The sequence below is a fragment of the Charadrius vociferus genome, unplaced genomic scaffold (assembly GCF_000708025.1).
Source record: "Charadrius vociferus isolate BGI_N301 unplaced genomic scaffold, ASM70802v2 scaffold312, whole genome shotgun sequence".
NCBI classification, from domain to species: Eukaryota; Metazoa; Chordata; class Aves; order Charadriiformes; family Charadriidae; genus Charadrius; species Charadrius vociferus.
The window spans coordinates 655975-675824 of NW_009647214.1; the positions used below are offsets into that span (position 1 = coordinate 655975).

At 41.0% G+C, this 19850-nt stretch overlaps 1 protein-coding gene across 1 annotated transcript in view; it reads right to left on the reverse strand.

Annotated features, from left to right (window-relative positions):
- Nucleotides 1-19102: 19102 nt before the first annotated feature.
- The window catches only part of CRISP2 (cysteine-rich secretory protein 2), a 54683-nt gene continuing 53935 nt past the window's right edge, over nt 19103-19850 (reverse strand). The window contains exon 7 of the mRNA XM_009895910.1: nt 19103-19230. Coding sequence (XP_009894212.1) covers nt 19103-19230 — 128 coding nt within the window. The remainder of the gene's footprint in view (nt 19231-19850) is intronic.

The following is a 19850-nucleotide window of genomic DNA, read 5'->3' on the forward strand; positions in this document are numbered from 1 at the left end:
AGAAAAATGCAACAAGATTTAAAGAACTGATTTTTTTATTAGGCTACACCTATACTGGTGTACCAGACAGTGCTATGGCTTTTTCTCTGATCCTGAAGGTAAATTTACATATTCGTCAATCTTTAGCTTGCTGAGCAGGGTGGCTGACACCAGGCACCTTTTAGGAATGCTGTCCTGTTCATGGTAACTCCTGGACCAAGTCCACTTGACACTGTGTTGTCATCTTAGAGAGGATAAAAGCCCTGGCTCTGTTCAGTTTTCTAGTGTAAAGGTAGAATTAGACCACTGTACCAACTTAGTTTAAAAGGATCTCAGCTTTTCCTCCTTGACAATGGGTCTGTGGATTTGGAGTGGAAACCAAATTATTTAGCAAGAAGAACATACCAGTCTATCCCAGAATCAAACTTGCAAGTGGCAGAGCTAAAATAAGCATATATATATTTTTCCTTTGTAGAGACTGTATTTCATTTGAACAGCTCAAAGAGAGGAAGCAGAGCTTTGTTAAAAAGCTATTGCTCATCATTGCTGTACCACAGGATAAGAGAGAGAGCAAGTAAGGACCTGTGAGCTCCCTCATTTGCACAGGAAGTGATTAAAAAAGAACAGAATCACGAGTAAAGTTCATTGTTTTTTCCCATAACTTGGCCATGAATATTGTGGGCTATACCTTACATAATGTCTTCCCTAGTGAATATCTCACGACATATGTAAAATCCTTATATTAAGTCCTTACAGGGGTGCAGAAAAGGCTCCTATTTAAAATCTTATTGGGGAAATTGCCTTTTAATAAATGTTTAAATTTTAAAAAGAGTTGAGTCAAGTTCATTCAGTCAGGTCTTTCTCTGATGTTATTAATTTAAATTTCAAATTGCATGCAGATACACAAACACACACAGACAGAGACACACAATCAGTATTGAAGGAGTATTCATACATGTCTCAGTCAGTCACATTATGCTGCCTTTGTAGTTAATAGGAAATTATGTGCATCTCAAGAATATGATTAGGCTTAACTCTCTTAAACAGCTGTCTTAGGAAAAGAAGCATAATGTTTTAGAGATTCTCATTTCCCTTCACTGATTATAATGCCAGTCTTTGGTGAGTAGTTCAGATTTAAGCATCCAAACTCTAGAAACTTGACTCAGGACCCGGCTTTTCACCCAAGATTTTCAAGGACTTGCCAAATGTGCTTGTTTACTCTGCTGTAATTCACGTGGCCTGTGCAGTGCATGAGAGGGGGATCTCTTACCTGAGAGGACAAACAAGAGCTGTGTTCCTGCCGGTATGTGACAGAAAGCTGATGTACCAGTGTAACTGGAATACACAGTCCTTAAGAATTACATCCAGCAAACCTCACATTGCTGTTTAGCAGACTTCCCAGTGCCCACCTTTCCCTCCTCCTGTCCCTCCTTTTTCTTTTATCTTTTTTTTTTTTTTTTCCAGAAAAAGGAACTTAGCTATTTTCCCGGTGAGGGGATCTAATGTCCAGCAGCCACAGATAAATGTCTCCTACACATGTACAGGTGATTTACATGAGAATAGGGACTCTGAAGAAATTATATTCCAATATTTATACATTCCAATATTTATTCTTCTAAATTAGTCATAGAATCATAGAATCACAGAATCGTTTTGGTTGGCAGAGACCTTTAAGATCATCAAGTCCAGCCATTAACCTAACACTGCCAAGTCCACCACTAAACCATTTCCCTAGGCACTACATCTTCACGTCTTTTAAATACCTCCAGGGATGGGGACTCAACCACTTCCCTGGGCAGCCTGTTCCAACGTTTGACAACCCTTTCAGTGAAGAATTTTTTCCTAATATCCATCCAAAACCTCCCCTGGCACAACTTGAGGCCATTTCCTTTTGTCCTATCACCAGTTGCTTGGGAGAAGAGACCGATCCCCACCTTCTCTTTCACCATTAACATTAAGATGTTACCACCTTTAGGCAAGAAGAACTGACAACACCCGCTGCCAGGAGGAAGAAGATGCTTTATCCAGAGGGTAGAGTTGGGTTACTTTGCTCACTGGATTTTTTGGGAAAACCCAGTTTGCCCTGACACACTGCCTCACTTTTTGCCCGATGAGATGGGCTTTGCCTGGTATCGTGTTGCTTGAGAAGTGGCCCTAAGCAAACCACATGATGTTCAACAAATCCAAGTGCAAGTCCCTGCACGTGGGTCAGTGCAATCCCATGCACAAATACAGGCTGGGTGGAGGATGGATGGAGAGCAGCCCCGAGAAGAAAGACTTGGAGCTGTTGGTTGATGAGAAGCTCATCATGAGCTGGCAAAGTGTACTGGCAGCCCAGAAAGCTGACCATATCCTGGGCTGCATTAAAAGAAATGTGGCCAGCAGGGCAAGGGAGGGGATTCTGCCCCGCTACTCCACTCTTGTGAGACCCCACCTGGAGTATTGTGTCCATCTTTGGAGCCCCCAACGTAAGAAAGACATGGACCTGTTGGAGCAGGTCCAGAGGAGGGCCACAAAGATGATCAGAGGGCTGAAGCACCTCTGCTATGAGGAGAGGCTGAGAGAGTTGGGGTTGTTCAGCCTGGAGAAGAGAAGGCTCCAGGAAGACGCTACAGCAGCATTCTAGAACCTAAAGGGAGCCTACAGGAAAGCTGGGGAGGGACTTTTCATCAGGGATTGTAGTGGTAGGATGAAGGGTAACAGTTTTAAACTGAGAGACGGAAGACTTAGTTTAGATATTAGGAAGAAATTCTCTACTGTGAGGGTGGTGAGACCCTGGAACGAGTTGCCCAGAGAAGCTGTGGAGGCCCCATCCCTGGAGGTGTTCAAGGCCAGGCTGGACGTGGCCTTGGGCAACCTGGTCTAGTGGGAGGTGTCCCTTCCCATGGCAGGAGTGTTGGAGCTAGATGATCTTCAAGGCCCTTTGCAACCTAAACCATTCTATGGTTCTATGTTTGGGTTTGGGGGCTTAAGGAAATGGCAGGTCTTTTAGATATTCTCCTCAAGCCTCTCCAAGGTAGCAAGGGTAAATAACCATACCCTGAGTCTGAAGCAGTGGTGGCAGGTAGAACAGTTTCAGCTTTCCTCTACAAAAGCTTGGATTGGTCTTTGTGACTGTGATAAGATGCTGCTCTACCCCAGGCACAGAAAATGACAGTTTTAAACTCCTTGTAGCTCATCCAAACCTGATGAGAATTTCACAGGACAGGGAAAAAGGGTGTTCACAGGATGCAGACTCCCCTGTCTGCCAGATCTGCTGCATGCTGGGAAGGTTCCTCTAAGAAGAGAGTAACATGAAATCACAGGAAGCATTAAGCACTGATGGTGATCCATAAATGCTGTTCTCTGTATACACCGCTCTAAATAGAAACAGCTTTGTTTCTCTAGAGGAAAACAGAGTATTCTTACTCTTTTAGGTAGTTTGTGTATGAATGAAGTTCCCTATTAAATGAAAAAACTTCTACAGATGGTTATGAACCATCTGTGGAGAGCACAAAATGTTTATATTATTAAATCATGAAAACAATGTCTTGGTCCTGCAGCCCTCCTTCACAGAGGAAACTTTGTGCACAGGAGAAAGTCAGTAGGTCCTGCGTTTTGTTCTGATATATTTCCTGGCTGAAGTAACTGCCATGTCAATGGCTGTCTGTCATTCCCATTTTTTTTCCTGATTGTCTTGTTTCTGACCCAAGCTTGCCAGGTGATGGGCTACAGCGACCCGCAACATCTCATTTCAAAGGCCAGCAGTCTTCACATGTCCATCCAACTGCTGCATAGGGCAATCAAAAATGCACACATCTTGAGCTGCTGGTCTTTAGCGTGTAGGAAATTCCCTTGTGTTATTAGCTTCAGCCCAATCATCATGGTTATAAATACAATGGAAGAAGTGAGGGTGTTCTTTGACAAATATTGTTGCACGCCTGAATCTACTAACTAACTTTGGTTATTTGTCTTTTAAATGCCTGTTGGGTTTGTCATCCTACCTTTCCACCTGATGGACAAATATGGTGTTGCTGAGGTATCACAGCCTTTGTGTAAATAAATGTGAAATATTATGGCAGACTTTCAAACTTCCAGACAAATAGCAATAAGAGATAAAGGGGTAGTTTGAGCTGTATCCTTACGTAAAGAATGGGAAAAAAGCTGCATTTAATAATCTTCTTACAGACAAACATCATCTTCTTACATCAAACATCATTAGGAGTGGCGTTCACCATACCCTCAAACATCATTAGGAGTGGCGTTCACCTGACCAGACATATGCTATATGTTTCTGCATCTGATCTAACCAGTAATGCTTCTCTTTTAAGCCAGAAGAAAGAAACAGAAATTTCTAAGAGCAATTGCTTTCATCTAAATGGAAGATACCTAAAATAGGCTAAATAGGCCAGGTGAATGCAAGGACCTGGCACTCAGTGCTCTCTTGGACATGTTTGTTGGCTGACACAGGCTCAAATCAGCTTCAGGATGCCTCTTAGAAGAGAACTGACGTGGTCTGCTGAAGAAGCTGATATTATTTAAAGCTCTGAGTTCAGTGCATTGAAGTCTGAACTATGAGTACCCCTCACCCAATGATGTGCATTTATGGAGCATGACTTGGGTGCACACCAATCTTTAAGCTACTTCTTGATGTATGCTTTTACTTTGGGCATAGCTACAGAGACCAGAAAAGTAGGATAAGGTGCAGATTGCCTTCACGCTGTGACAGAAATAGTTCTGAATCTCCTGAACTTTGAGCTGAATAAGTTTTTTTGAGAACATTGACATTTATCCCATTTCTGTACTGTCATGGTAGAAGAGTTTTTTCATTAAACATTAACTTTAACACTTTGAGTCAGCAGACACTTACCTCACCTCAAGTTGGAAGCTCAGCCAAGTAAATGCAGTTTGTCCATTCAGTCCTTCAGTAGCATCCTTCAACTTGAAGAGGTAAGTGACTATAAGTGTGTTTTCTGACTCTTTGGATAGCAACAATAAGATTGTCTTGACTGGGTCCATATCACCCCCATCAGCCTCTTATCCGATTTCTTACAAATACAGGGAAAATAAGGTCGCTTATGCACCACTAAGAATTTATTACAAGGAACATGAAGGTGTTCATCAGAAGCGGGAGGAAACACAATGGACAAATAGCAATCACAGCTTAATATGATGATGGTTTAGTTTATCTCATTATTACAGGGTCTCTTGCTGAAGCAACTGTGTTTTGTTTTTCCATTTGAAATCACACATACTTTCTTCTGTATGGATGACCTTCCTTGATTTCTATACAATGTTTTTCCTCTCTAGTACACAAAGAACTGACAGAGGTTAAGACTAGAAGAAATTACTCAGGCTTTTTGTTCTCCCTTCTAAATAAAATAGGCCAGAGAATTACATTCATGTAGGCTGTGTTTGGCTAAAGCATACTTTGTTGAAGAGGAGCATAGTGGGCTTAAAAATTTCACTCTTTCATACTCTTCCTTTTATTGCATGAGTGTTATAAAGAAGAAATAAAATGCAGAAACAGAAGCTTTTTGGTCGAGGTTTATCCTAAATTTGCAGGAAAGCTGTTTACAAGAGATAACGGAATTCGTTCACCCTTACACAAGGGCCAGTTTGTACTGATATTCTGACAAAAAATGGACTACCACAGGGAAGGTGGTGCTTACCTTAAAGCTCTACCTATTATCCTAAGAAAGCAATAAGAAATAGTACAAAGGAGATGAATGCTTTAAGTCTCAGATGCTCCTTGCAAAAACATTAGTGATAAATCATGTATGTCTGTTGTCCTTTCTTGTGTGAATGTAAGTGTTTCTCTTGCTCCCCACCAGTCCTCTGTGGTTAATCATTATCTGGGCACTTGAGGCTGCTCATACAGACATGCTGTTCCTGCCACACTGAAGTCCCATACTTAAGTCTTGCTCTAAGGGCAAGCAGGTATTAAGCCTCTGAAAAAGCACAAGGAGATGACTTCAGACATGGCAATGTATCATCCCAGTTGTCTTTCCTTACTGAGAACTGTCTGTAGGTTTCAAAATCCAGTCTGGAGCTGGGAATACACCTGTATTTTTGTTCACTCTAGAATCAGAATCATAGAATTGTTGAGGTTGGAAGGGACCTTTAAGATCATCAAGTCCAACCATTAACCTACCCTGACAAAACCACTTCTAAAACATATCCCCAAGTACCACATCTACCCTTTTTTTAAACAGCTCCAGGGGTGGTGAATCCACCACCTCCCTGGGCAGCCTATCCCAATGTTTAATAACCCTTTCAGTGAAAAAGTTTTTCTTGATATCCAATCTAAACCTCATCTGACATAACTTGAACTCATTTCCTCTTGTCCTATCACTTGTCACCAGGGAGAAGAGGTCAGTCCCCACCTCTCTACAACCTCTTTTCAGGTGGTTGTAGAGAGTGATAAGGTCTCCCCTCAGCCTCCTCGTCTCCTGGCTAAACACGCCCAGTTCCCTCAGTTGTTCCTCACAGGACTTGTGCTGCACACCCCTCACTAGCTTTGTTGCCCTTTGTTGCCTTCTCTACTCTTTCATCTTGCTGGAAGAGCACTAGGAAAGGGCACTTGTCAGGGAAATTGAGGAGAAGTCTTTTGTTCCTCACTGACCTTTCATGAGACAGCTTTCCTTACTGCCATCAGTAAATGCAAGTGCACTGAGCAATCTCCAAGTTTCTCTTGGGTTGGAGACACTCTACAACATCACTTGATTTAGATTTGTTGCCTTCAATGTGTTCTTGTTACATTCATGTTAATCAAAAGAAAAAATTCCCAAAACATAGGACAAGATTTAAATGGAAACAGAAAGTTTTATTCTACCAGCTCAGTAGTGGGGATGCTGTTAAAAAAGAAAACTGGAAAGATATACCTAAAATAATTATTTTTCAATGTTGTTTACAGGATCTCTTAGCTCTGCTAGCTATAGACTCATTGGCAGCACAGAGTTTGGAAGGTTGTTTTCCAGTGTCAAGGAAGTTATGTATTCTTCTGAATTACCTTTTACCCGAAGATAGCATTATGCACAAAGGATTCTTCAAAACAGTTTCTAGCAACCCCTTTTATGTTCATCTATCAGTTGAGATAAAATTTAAGTGGACTGTCAGCTCTGGGTAAAAGTCCTGATCTGCACAGATCCTGTAACACGCTGATTTCCCATATTAGTTTCACCCTTCCTAGCAAGTAATACGAATTTTCCCAAGCAATTCTTTTCTTCCCTAATAGTTTCATCTACATAGTGGATCCTCCCCTCCCCCTTGCTTCCCTTGCTTCCAAGTGCCACATTGCAGAAAGTATTTTCTAGACCTATACAAGATATTTTTCCGTGCCTATGCACAGATCACATGTACTGCTTTAACAATTTAAATGATCAACTTAGGTGCCTCAGTTTACACATGGGTGGGGACCTCTTTCCCAGTGAGGAATAACAGCAAAAAAAGTGCTTTTGAGAAATAGTGACTCTAGAGAGCTATGACATTAGGTGATGTAACTGCAATGGTAAGTGTATTCATCTCTTTGCCTTGTCTGTCACAAGTTGATTTACAATCCCTGTCTTGTGGCCCAGGAACTTCTGTTCCTCATATCAAGATTGTTACCAATTTTCTGTGTTTCTGAGTTTTAAGATGTCTGTTCCATTATCTATAAATGTGGCTGTGATTTCCATTTCCCCATTTGCTGAAAACTAGATAAACCGCTTTCAGCTTTATAAATCCTCTTTTTTTTTTTCCCCCCACTGTTCTTTTACAGTTACAATTTTGCTCCCTACAATGCTGTATTATGCCCCGAAATGTCCTGTGTGCCGCATTTGCGGTAAGGAAAGGCCGCATCACCAGAGTGATAACTACAGGAAAATTGGCGAGCTTTCTGTTTCAGCAGGGTGGTCTGTTCCCACCTCTTCCACTTCATCATGCCCTCCTATCAAGAGGGTTAAGTACTTCTCTCCACTAAATCTTGCAGAGTACACAAACGGTGCCGAAATCTTAAGTGAGCTACATAATGCTAAGTTTACTGCAATAATTGCAGTGCACGCGTGAAGAGTCAAAAAGGGTGGTTAGGGAATATTCCTCAATGAAAAGATGCATTAGCTTCAATTTCCCTAACTAATAGAGCTCCCAGTGCTACTTTTGTGCAAAAAATCCATCCATAGCAGGCAGCTCCGAGGGGGTGTCTGTAGACTGAGACTGTAGGAAAGAAGCTCCAGGGAGCTGATCCCAGAAGACCTCCTGCTATGTGGTGCACTTTCATCATTTATATAAACATCAGCCTCTCAGAGGCCGAGCTGTAATGTCCTTAGTGGCACAGCAGCAAGGCACTGTTCAGTGGCAATGCATGAAATGATTGGTCTGACCTACACGAGGATTTGTCAAGACAGAGAGATAGTAAATATCTGATTTTGATAACTCAGTGAGTGTCGCAAACCCTGAGCCGCACCACAAGTTAAAACCCAACGTAAACTCCGTATTTGTACATGTGTTAACATTGATCCACAGGTTCTAATCAGTACAACCTTGGCACAAGTTGCACATGTAGGTAGAAAAATCAGTACTTAAAATTTTTTTGCAAGAAACTCCCATATTGTTTGTTTTTCCTATGTACAATTAACATCTCCTTCAGTTATCTGAGTATTAGGCAAGTAGGGAGTTCTTTGTCTGTAGCTTGAATGCTGACCAAATGGAAGACATGATATGTGACCTTCATAATTAATTTACATGACTGTTATTTAGTTACCAGGAAGTAGGTACTAAATCACCGAATACCCAGAAGTAGTCCTGTGCTATTCAACTGACAAGATTAATTTATTATTTCCTTGCAATGGGCCAAGCACAAATTCAATGAACAACTGCAACCTGACTTACTATCTAAAATACAACACCCCTTCCGGGAAAAAACAACACTGGAAGTGCTACAATGAATTGAGAGCAAATAAATATGAGCATATAAGGAAAAATAATTTTAATGGAAAAGTCCAGTCTCTGAAGTGTTCGTACCAACCAGTGAAAGATACAAGTTTTTATGCCATGGTTCATTAGATGTCACATTCTTCTTAGATGCTTTCCAGGTGCATCTAAAACATGTGTTTACCAGCATTAAATAACTCATATTGGGCTGGATAAAAATCTTTTGTACTGGTTTCTTCAACTGATCTGTCTAGCTAGATCTGCAATGACTGTTAGTGTGAGGCCACTGGAATAATCTAAGCTCCAAAGATTTAAGCTTGGTTTGTGACACATTGCGATCAACGTAATGTCAAAATGGTCTGGGTTGTTGTTGTGTTTCAAAAGCACCCATCCTTATGTTTATTGACTACATAAAGGATGGTCCAAGACCCATCCAGGAGGCAGGGCAAAAAAAAGCCTAGAGACAGGTACACTGAGGTGAGGCAGGCTGAACCAAAATGGGGCTCTTGAGGCCATGGGCCTAAAAATTCCCTGTGCTCCTAAATAGACAAATGCTGGGTGACTGGAGAGATATAAAATGTCAATCACAATAAATAAAGTGGCGGAAGCAGCCATCGTGCTTCTTCCACAGATTGTTGTGGCTAAGTGTCATGGGGAAATCAGCTTATAAATGGGAAAAGAGAGAGGAGATGATGGAATACAAAGAAACATATAAAGAACCAGGAGGGAAAAGTGAAATGAAAGCAAGCAGTAGAATGTAAGGCAGCGAGACAAACCATAAGATAAGGGAGAGATCATCCAAAAATGTAGAAAATTTGCTGGACAGACAAATATCACCAGAAATATGAATGACTATCCAAGCCTGGTATTTAATAACGGGCATCAAGGAGACTTTAGGGCCCTGAGGGCGCTCATAGGCTTCAATAGCTTTGACCAGCCTCTGTTAAAGCGTCTTCCACCCGTTTCTTTTTATTCCATCGTCTCCTCTCATTGAGGACTTTTTCTGGAATTGTAGGTAGCTTATCACGTAATCCCTTCCATAAATGTTTTGCCCTCTATTTGTAAAGTGTTCGTGCCCTTCTTCATCCAGTTGGAAGGCTGCTGCTGACCTTTCCAGTTTTAATGCTTAGAAAGTGATTTCTTCAGTAAATTTACTAATACAGTGTATATATCTTGCTCTTGTGATAAAAATATTTGGTAGCTCAAGCAGTTCTTGCATTTATTTTTTTTTAAACCCTTCTGATGTTTGTAGAGAGCAATCACATTCCCTTTCAGCTTTTGCTTTTTCTAATCAAGTGCGCTCTTTGGTTTTCTCTGATATTGCAGGCTGTCTGTTTTCCTGAATATGTTAATATCTCTTCTTTTGGGGCTTAATTTCAGCTCACTTAATGACAAATAACTAGAGCTGTAAACAAAATTTCAAATAAATTCTCACCAATATCATGTGAGATAGCATTAGCTCTTCTGTTTTCTGGAAATGTGTGCTACATCCTAAGGTGATGTTTGATTACAACTTCACTTTTGTAGTTAACAGTCATCCTGCAATTAATACATCCAGGTTTTCCCTTGAAGAGTTGGTTTAAGTTAACTGTCTCCCATGTTATCACAGAAAAATGAGTAAATATTCATCATCTGGTCTAAACTAATCATTGTGACTCCCTTTACGGTCTGAGGCTTTTCCAGGCCTATGCTTCATCCTACTAGTTTTTGACTATTTTCTCCCTGTTGACCATAAAAAAGCTTTCTTTTTATTTAGAACAAGAGAAGACTCTTAGCACACTTCAAATGTTTTTAAGGTTTCTGTGATAAGCTTTCCTGCACTACTAAAAGGGAGAAAGCGGAGTTCCTAGCTTATAATTCCATGTGGCATCTGCAGAAATGAATGTGTACATTGTAGATGTTTACGTTTACCTCAGTGAGCTGGTGCTCACTTTATCAGAGACAAAGGAAATAGCTACTTTAAGAGTGTAATTAAACATATCCTAATGCAGATACCCAAAGTAGGTAAAAATGACTTATTTTCTCTCACTCTTTCATTCTCTCTCTGCCGCTCTCAGATATAAAAAGGACTAATTCCACAGGCCTCTAAAGCTACGTGAGATGAATCCCACCTGAAATTCTCACAGACTTTAACCAGTTTAACTACATAGCAGATTATTAATTTGAGAAAACATAATTTCTATCTCAGGAATGAGGAATTGAAGCAAAGAATCCTCCGCAGTCTGAGGACCAGGCCCTGACATTTTCCAGGATCCTTTCAGGGGAAACTCAAGAAGTTTGGCACCAGGACTCTTGTCTGCCATAGTCCACCACCAGTGCCTTAACTGCAAACATTGTCCTCAGCAGGCTGAGATGAGGATGATAAGAAGAAATATCCAAGCATCAACCTATCTTTTGAGAAGTCTCCTTCAGGACTCCAGGACACATGGTCAGGTTACTCTTATGTTTTCAATGTCAAGTACTATTCTTAAAATAGTAAGAAGACTTCAAAAATTCACTGTGAATGGCAGCGAGAAGTTTGGGTGTATTTTTTGGTAAATAAAACATGTCCCATTTTTTGCATCACTGAAAGGTGTCAATCAGACCTACTTATTCCAGCGTCTCCAATGGGCTTTGAAAAAGCTTTTTAGCCATGACTACTCCTCACACATCCTGAAGATAAACATGATCCCATGCCTGTTATTCCTAACTAATGTAATTAAAAAAAAAAAAGGTATCTTAAACAAGGTCTGCTTTAATTTCTCTGAGGAATAGAGTTAGTTGAGACAAGACTGTACTAGACAGCACTATTTCTGCACACACAGTCCACTCAGCATAGATGCCTGAGGAAGGAGAGAGGGTAAAGAGTTGAGCTTCCTCCTCTGGGTACATAAAGTGGTAAATCTTTAACATGCAACAACAGTTCTCCAGACAGTCACGAAACCACAGAATTCCAGGAAAGCCTGCCAGATAACCACCAAGTCACAACAATAGTCCCAGCTTTGGAAAAAAAAAATAGCAGGGAGGAGACTCAAAACCCGATTTTGATCTGGAAAGGCTTGTGCGTAAAATGTGTCCAGATTTACCAAACTTTCAGACATAAAAGCCTAATTTCCTGCCATTGTCTCAGACACCCAGATTTTGCCTTGAACTAAGAGAAAGAATGCTGTCCTTACGCTTCCAGAATAATTACAGCATGTGCAAACTAGGTGGTACCAGATCTTCATCTGGATCTTGCCAGATGTTAAATAACTCGCTCTGACATACGCTGTTGTCACAACCAATCGGTATGCTCTTCTGCTTACTGGAAGTGTTTATGGCTAGGATCTTGTATCATTAGACTTTCACTGCCTTATGGATCAAGCAGGTGAAAACAGAACTTGACTTTGAGTTAGTCTACCTGTAGATGAGAAGTTTGTATTCACATACCAATGGACCATCCTGCCACATCCTTCCTAGCTGGATATACAGATTTTAGTAGCAAAAGAGCTTTTTTAAATAACATTTCTGACATTAAAAATAATTTCTGATGAAGGACATGTTTTGCTGCAATAAGCTTTTGTGAAGTAGAACTTCTGCCAGTACAGAAATGTTGGTAGGTGAGAATTATTCACAACATGAGTTGACAACAAATATTCCCAGAAATCATTCTAGCATTCAGACTGTGCTTCATAAGTATTGTATTTTGTGGTCTTCATCATGCTGAAGTCATATGTATGGAGTCAAGCACAGGAGTGAAAAAAAAATCAAGGTGTCTTCCCTGTAAGCCACAAATTGGGGATGAATGCTGCAAAGGACGTCTAGAATTTGTGTTTAAACTGAATGATTAAACTGCTCCATGTGATAGGCTTCCAGAATATTAAACGTTCATATGAAAACTCAGTTCTCTTTCAGATTTATTCCTTTTAATCAAAACCAGTTTTGCGTTATTAAGGCATTACCCCCTGTACAATAAAAAAGAAAGGGAAAAAAAAGTAGTTTTGTCACTTGCGGTAACCACTATGTCAAGAAACATCTCCTGACATAAGAAATAGTGACACCTGCGCAAGAACCACTCTGAAAAACAAAACACTAACTTAGGAGTCTACTTCAAAAAAATAGGAGACATTTTTATGTTTTCTAATACATTGTTGGGTGAGGAAGGAATGTCTCCTCCTTCATATCGATGAGCTGAGGCCAATGGCATGAGGTTCGACAAGGCCAAGTACAGGGTTCTGCACTTGGGTCACAACACCCCTTGCAGTGCTACAGGCTTGGGGAAGAGGGGCTGGAAAGCTGCACAGCGGAAAAGGACCTGGGGATGTTAGTTGACAGCTGGCTGAATAATGAGCCAGCAGTGTGCCCAGGTTGCCAAGAAGGCCAATAACATCCTGGCCTGTATCAGGAACAGTATGGCATCAGGACCAGGGCAGCGATCATCCCCCTGTACTTTTCACTGGTGAGGTCCTACCTCGAATACTGTGTTCAGTTTTGGGCCCCTCACGACAAGAAAGACATTGAGGTGCTGGAGCGTGTCCAGAGAAGGGCAATGAAGCTGGTGAGAGGTCTGGAGAACAAGTCTGATCAGGAGAAGCTTAGGGAACAGGGTTTGTTTAGCCTGGAGAAAAGGAGGCTGAGGGGAGACCTTATAGCTCTCTACAATGACCTGAAAGGAGGTTGAAGAGAGGTGGAGGTCTCTTCTCACTAGTAACAAGAGATAGGACAAGAGTTGCACCAGGGGAGATTTAGGATGGATTTTAGGAAAAATTTCTTTACCAAAAGGGTTGTCAAGCATTGGAACAGGCTGCCTAGGGAAGTGGTGAATCACCATCCCTGGAGGTATTTAAAAGATGTGTAGACATGGTGCTGAGGGACATGGTTTAGTGGTGGTTTTGGCAGTGTTAGGTTAATGGTTGTACTCGGTAATCTTCAAAGTCCCTTCCAACCTAGACAATTCTATGAATCTGTGATTCCATATGGCCAGAGTTGCACCGCCACATCTGCACAAAAGGTGAATCCATTCTTGCTTTGAAATTACTGGTTTTGTGTAATTTCTGTGCTCCATAAGCAGTAGTGCTTAGAAACTTCTTTACTCCTCAGTGTTTGAATCCTGTGCAAAAATCAACAGGACGGCATTTCAACTTTTGCCAAAACAAACAGCTTTTCACCCTTCATGTAACAGTTTGTGGAAAACTTGAGTTATCATATGTGCCTGCCCGAAGAATGCTGTATATCACTAAATAAAAATAACATGGCTTAACATACTTCCTTTGTTATCTTCAGTATAAGTTTCTGGAATATGTTTACACTGGGAAAGGACTTTATAAAGAAGATATAGGTGAATGGTTATGCACGCCCTAAAACTAAAATTGATGGTTTAAAGTCAATGAATAGAATAAAAAGTCTTGTGTTTCCCTCAAAATTTGTCATCAAAACAAATAAACCCCTTAATTAGATTTTAGTTTGGCAGCTAGGGTTTTCCTCCTTTACTTCCATCACTTTATGCAGAAGTGGTAGAAGAGAAAAAAGCAGAGGAGTGTTAATGATGCAAAACAGGAAGAGAAAAATGTCATTTGATTTGAAATCCCCAAAATCTGACGATAAGCATTTTGAAGAGTCATTTTCAGTTACACGTGTTGACCATTGGGTTGCCCATTAGTAACAGAATGAATAGTTAACATGGGCCATTTCCTTAATGTATGTGAGAGTATTTTCATGCCAATCTGTTATCTCAACTTTTCCTAAAAATTGCCTGTCTTCAAGACTGAATGATGATGCGGTAGTCAGAATACCTTTGTCAGTCCAAGGGAACGGCCCCATGGCTGCATTGCACAGACCCAAGAGCAGACGACTGAGCCCAGTGACCAGCCCATGAACCTTCAGACACCACCAGCGGGTCAGCGCCACAGGGAGTGCCGTTTCCTCACTTATATCTCCTGATGCCCCATGTCCCTTTGACTTGTGGTTAAACTGAGATATAATTATACTGGAGGTGTGGCTACCAAGTGTGATATTATAATTAACAGGTCTTAGTGCTTTATGGGCTCTTTCTCAGCTTTCACTAATTAATCTACCTTGCCCTGACTATGTCAGTTTATCTCTGCGTTGCAGTCGGTGAGACTGAAGCACGGAGGTTAAATGTCCTGCTCGCAGCCCGGAGCGGAGACAGGAGCTGTCAAGTAGCTTCTTAATGAGAAAGTCCGTCTCCTGTTTTTCACAGTTTAACTAATTACACTTTAGAGGAATCCAATTTTTGGCAGCCTGGCCCAGAAAAGCTGGGAGCAGCCCAGGGGTGGGAAACATACTCGTCCTGTTCCTGCTCTGATGGCCCTTTGCTGCCCGGTCTTGCTCAAGCGTCTTGATACAGTTTTGTTTCTTGGGCATTAATTGGATATTCTGACACCACAAACTTCTAATGGCATGTTAAGGTTTCCAAACCTTGCTTTCCATTTAGTATAAAGTCTTAGCTTTAGCTGCTTATCCTGTTGTTATTGTAGGTGTGATATGTTAAGGACATGAGTAAGGCAAGATTTATGAAAGAGCTGTTCTCTCTATCATACCGATAGATGGAGAAAAACAGGGAAGATTTAGATCCATGACTCTCAGCAAGACTTTGTGAAAGACCTTCCATTTTGCCTAGCTCAGAGGATGATTCTTAGGCAGCCAAATTAGATAATGTGACTACTGCAGTTGGTGCATTTTAAATACTAGAAATGTTTTTTCTTCACAAGCTGTGAGACTGTAAAGTTACTTCATAACACTTCTTCAGAACTCTGTGTTTAAGGTTCTTGTCGTGTAAGTTAACTGCTGAAGAGCTCTTACATCATTCTCCACAGATAAGACTTAGACTTGTACCATAGTAGTTGCTCTTATCATCTTTCAGCATATGTGCTTCTTGTGAGTATATCTGGAACCAGAATAGAAATTGTAAGAAATTCTCGGTGTCGCTAGCTTCCTGCCTGAAATACATGTAAAAAGTAACGCAATTCTGTAGCTGTAACTTCAGTACATACCAAAAAGCATATGCTAGTACCACAAAGGAAACACCTCTCAGAGCATCAGTATGAAAAAATAAGTTCATGAAAATACAGTCAGAGAATGGAGAAAAATATTTGACATGCTGGATCTCTGTGAGTGTCATATTGCTTTTACCTCACCTCTATATGGGAAACTCATATTCAGAAACATCTCGGCCTTTCCAGGGACATGAACAACTAAGTGGAGTGACCCAAGCTCTCCTTGAAGTCTGTATTGAGAAACAGGATCATCCAGGTAGCATTTCAGCTCACCTGCTATTTCTTGTATTCCACATCAATAGAATCATAGAATCATAGAATTGTCTAGGTTGGAAGGGAGTTTTAAGACAACCAAGTCCAACTATCAACCTAACACTGCCAAGTGCACCATGTCCCTCAGCACTGCGTCTACACATCTTTTAAATACCTCCAGGGATGGGGACTCCACCACTTCCCTGGGCAGCCTGTTCCAATGCTTGACAACCCTTTTGGTGAAGAAAGTTTTCTCCTAATATTCATCTTAAACCTCACCTGGCACAACCTGAGGCCATTTCCTCTTGTCCTGTTGCTTGTTACTTAGGAGAAGAGGTTGACCCCCACCTGTCTCCAATTTCCTTTCAGGTAGTTGTATAGAGCATTGAGGTCTCTTCTCAGCCTCCTTTTCTCCAGGCTAAACAATCCCAGTTGCCTCAGCTGCTCTTCATAGGGAAGCAGAATCTTCTAAAATCCCCTATGAAAGTAGGAGGGGGAATGCCTGGATACTCTGCAGTGACCCAGCAGGATGCATGATGCTCAAGGGTGGCACTTCATGATGCAGAAGGTCTCTTCCAGCTACTGCTGCTGCCACACTGGAACACCGTAGCTGGATATCCAAAGCACAAAACCTGGCCTTTTAGGGAGGGAGGTCTCTCAGAAATCTCTGATAATAAAATCATTTCTCTTTAAATATTCATTGGCCCAGAGAGAGAAGGAGGAAAAAGAAAGTGTGTGCATAGGAGTTTTAACACCCATCTCCTTGGTTGTAAGCAGAAATTAAATCTTGGAAAATATCCCAGAAAACACCTGAGAGTTTTGCCAAAATTGTGTGTCCTCCTGTAAGAGAACTGGGGTTTTATGGAATAGTATTTTCTGAGGAAAACATAGGTTTGTCGGGGAATTTTCATCCCGTTTTGGTTTGAATTACACTTTCTACAAATATTGCTGTGGCTGTAAAACCTTAAATAGTGGCACACAGTCATGATGTTGAAACTGATCTTCAGGCAGGCAGAAAATCAAGGCTGCCAGAATTAGTCATTGATATCACGGAAACCATAAATTGCCTTAATTTGACGGTATAAATTGGTTTGATTTGACAGTAATTTGGCCAATGGAGACAGGATGAAACAATGGAGGGGAAGAAACCGCTACCTAACTGGGTGAGAGTGGGCCCAGAACCTTAATTTCTAGTAAGAAGAGCCCTTCATACAGGTAGCAAAACAAAAAAAGGATGCAGCTGAATGTCTGGGTATGGTTCACCCTCTTGTGTTTTCAACCAGAATTGCAGTCCTATGGAGAAAATGATTTTTACCAGACTAAAATAGGAAGGGAAGGCAGTAAGTGGGATCAGTCCTGCTCAGGGCTGGTATATGTGACTCAAGACCTATGGGAGACCAGCACCCATCTTGAGGAGCATCTGGAGGCCCGATGGGACACCCTAGTGCATCCTGCATGGCACCAGGATGTATCAGGAGGAAGGTTAGTGGGAAGGATGTGCTCTATTCAGTGAGAAGATGCTGTTCCACATGTTAGCTCATTTTTTGACATCTATCAAAGCTTATAAGCTGTAAGCAAAGAGCTTCTATTTCCTCTGTATCTACCTTTTTTATTAAAGTTAGAAATACAAAGATCAGATAAAAGGTATAAAGTAAAAAAAAAAAAAGCTGTAAGATGATTCTGAAATACTGTTTTATCAATTTAATTATATTGTCAGTGTCTAAAGAGTCATGACTGTGATAGTGGCCCTCACTTAATGGGTCAGAAAGTTTCTCCAAGCAACCAATGCCACTGAAAGGTAACAAACTTAAGTCCTTCGTTCTGGGTCAGTACAGATACGCACTCCTTTGAAGTCATGCGCTACATTTTAAGGGGCCTGGTAAGATATGAAATGAAAAACTTCTCTCAAGGAAATGCATCATTAGAAGCAATATACAAGCTAACCTGGACCACCTGCAGGAGATCCAGCTAAGTTTCCCCCTAGGCAGGAGCTGGTGGCCTGCCTGTGAACAGAGGTGGGAGAAGGCACATCTATGGCCTTCAGCTGAACTCAATCCTCCTGGAGACATCCTAAAGGTGTGCACCGCTAGTAACTGGCACTAAGTGGGTTCCTGTGAAGTTCTGGAGAAAATCAGATATTTTGATGGGGATTACTGGGGGACGCGGATCTACTACTTTTGGTTGTTTGGTTTTTGATTTTTTTACTACATGCAGCAATATGAATTTCAAGCGAGTGTGGGACTGACTTACTCATGGAGAGGATGGGAGGGGATATATATACCTCTTTCTTTGTATGAATGCTTTTAAAAAGCTTCATATTTCTTGACTGTTGGTGCCATATGAAAAAATTATTTTTTATCACCTGCATACAGACGTATCAGAAGCTTTGTGTTCAGGCCACAGAGTAAAAGTCAGCAGATTCACCATGTGCGTCTTATTTTGGACATACACAAAACTGCATTGCTTTTTGCTTTGTCTGTCTTTTCCTGCCTCATCCCCACTCACATGAAACATCAAAGAGCCTTGAAATATCCACAAGGAATTTTCCAAATGAAAGAACTGAATTATAAATAACTTAAACAAAAAGCTCTATTTGTGAACCGGTGTTAAATCATGTATTTATTAGCAGGAATACATTCCATTGGTAATCAAAGAAAAGGTAACAGAAGAAAGTAAAGTGTCATTTAACATATTTTGCAAAAACCTAAAGTGTTTTAAAAGTGTGTTTCCCCTCAAAAAGAAATGAATCGGTGGAAGATCCACTGCAAAGAAAACCACAAATTAACACACTAGTAGCTTAAGCATGATTTCTACAAAGTCTAAAATAACATCAGAGATTATTCTGAGCTACTAGACTTATTTAGGACTGAAGTAATGGTGAGATTTCAGAAAAAAATGTTACCTATAGGTCAATCTGAGCTGATGCACTGAGAGTGAATACACTTCCTAGTGAGTTCTACTCTTGCCTAATAAGTGTCACAGCAGCTATAATCACATCCTCCTGGACATTATACGATCTGAGTGGTGCACCTACAGGTAGCAGGACACTTCTCCTTCACCAGTGAATGGTTGCAGCTAAACAAGATTTTCAGATTTCTGCAGTTTCCAAAGATATCGTGATGCTTGCAAGGATTGGCTAAAATACAAGAGAGAGAAACAAAACCATGAAATATTAATTGAAAACCAAGTCCTGGTCTGATACTTCTGCATTTTCCAAAAATTCCAAATTTTCATGTCTACATAGGCTTTTGCTCTGCTGTTAAAAGTTCTTAAATTTTGTAGAACAGCAAATGCAGGCAGAAGGTGGTATCTTTCATTTCCCATCGATTTGTATGCTTTGACTTGCCCCACGTGGAAGTCTGCGGAACCCAGGGGGCCTGTGCAGATCTTCACGTACATAAGGGTGTGTGAAGGCTTACAGTCTGTTCACACCTTTAGATGTAGATGTACATCAAGACATTTGTTTTGTCTTGAGTTTTCCAGAAGAGGGCAGCAGAAGATTGACGGTGTGAGAATGCACCTATTGCCCAACAGCAACGCAATTTACCCGTTATCACAGGATGGCTGAGTTTGGAAGGGACCTCTGGAGGTCATCTGGTCCAATGTCCCTGCTCAAGATTGTGCAGGTTCTGGTGGGATATTTACCCACTATTATTTCTGGGAGCAAATGAAAGGGGCAGTTCTGGGACCTTTCATCCAGATTAGCAAGAAGTAACTACCCAAAAGTAAAATGCTACAAAAGAACAACATTATTAT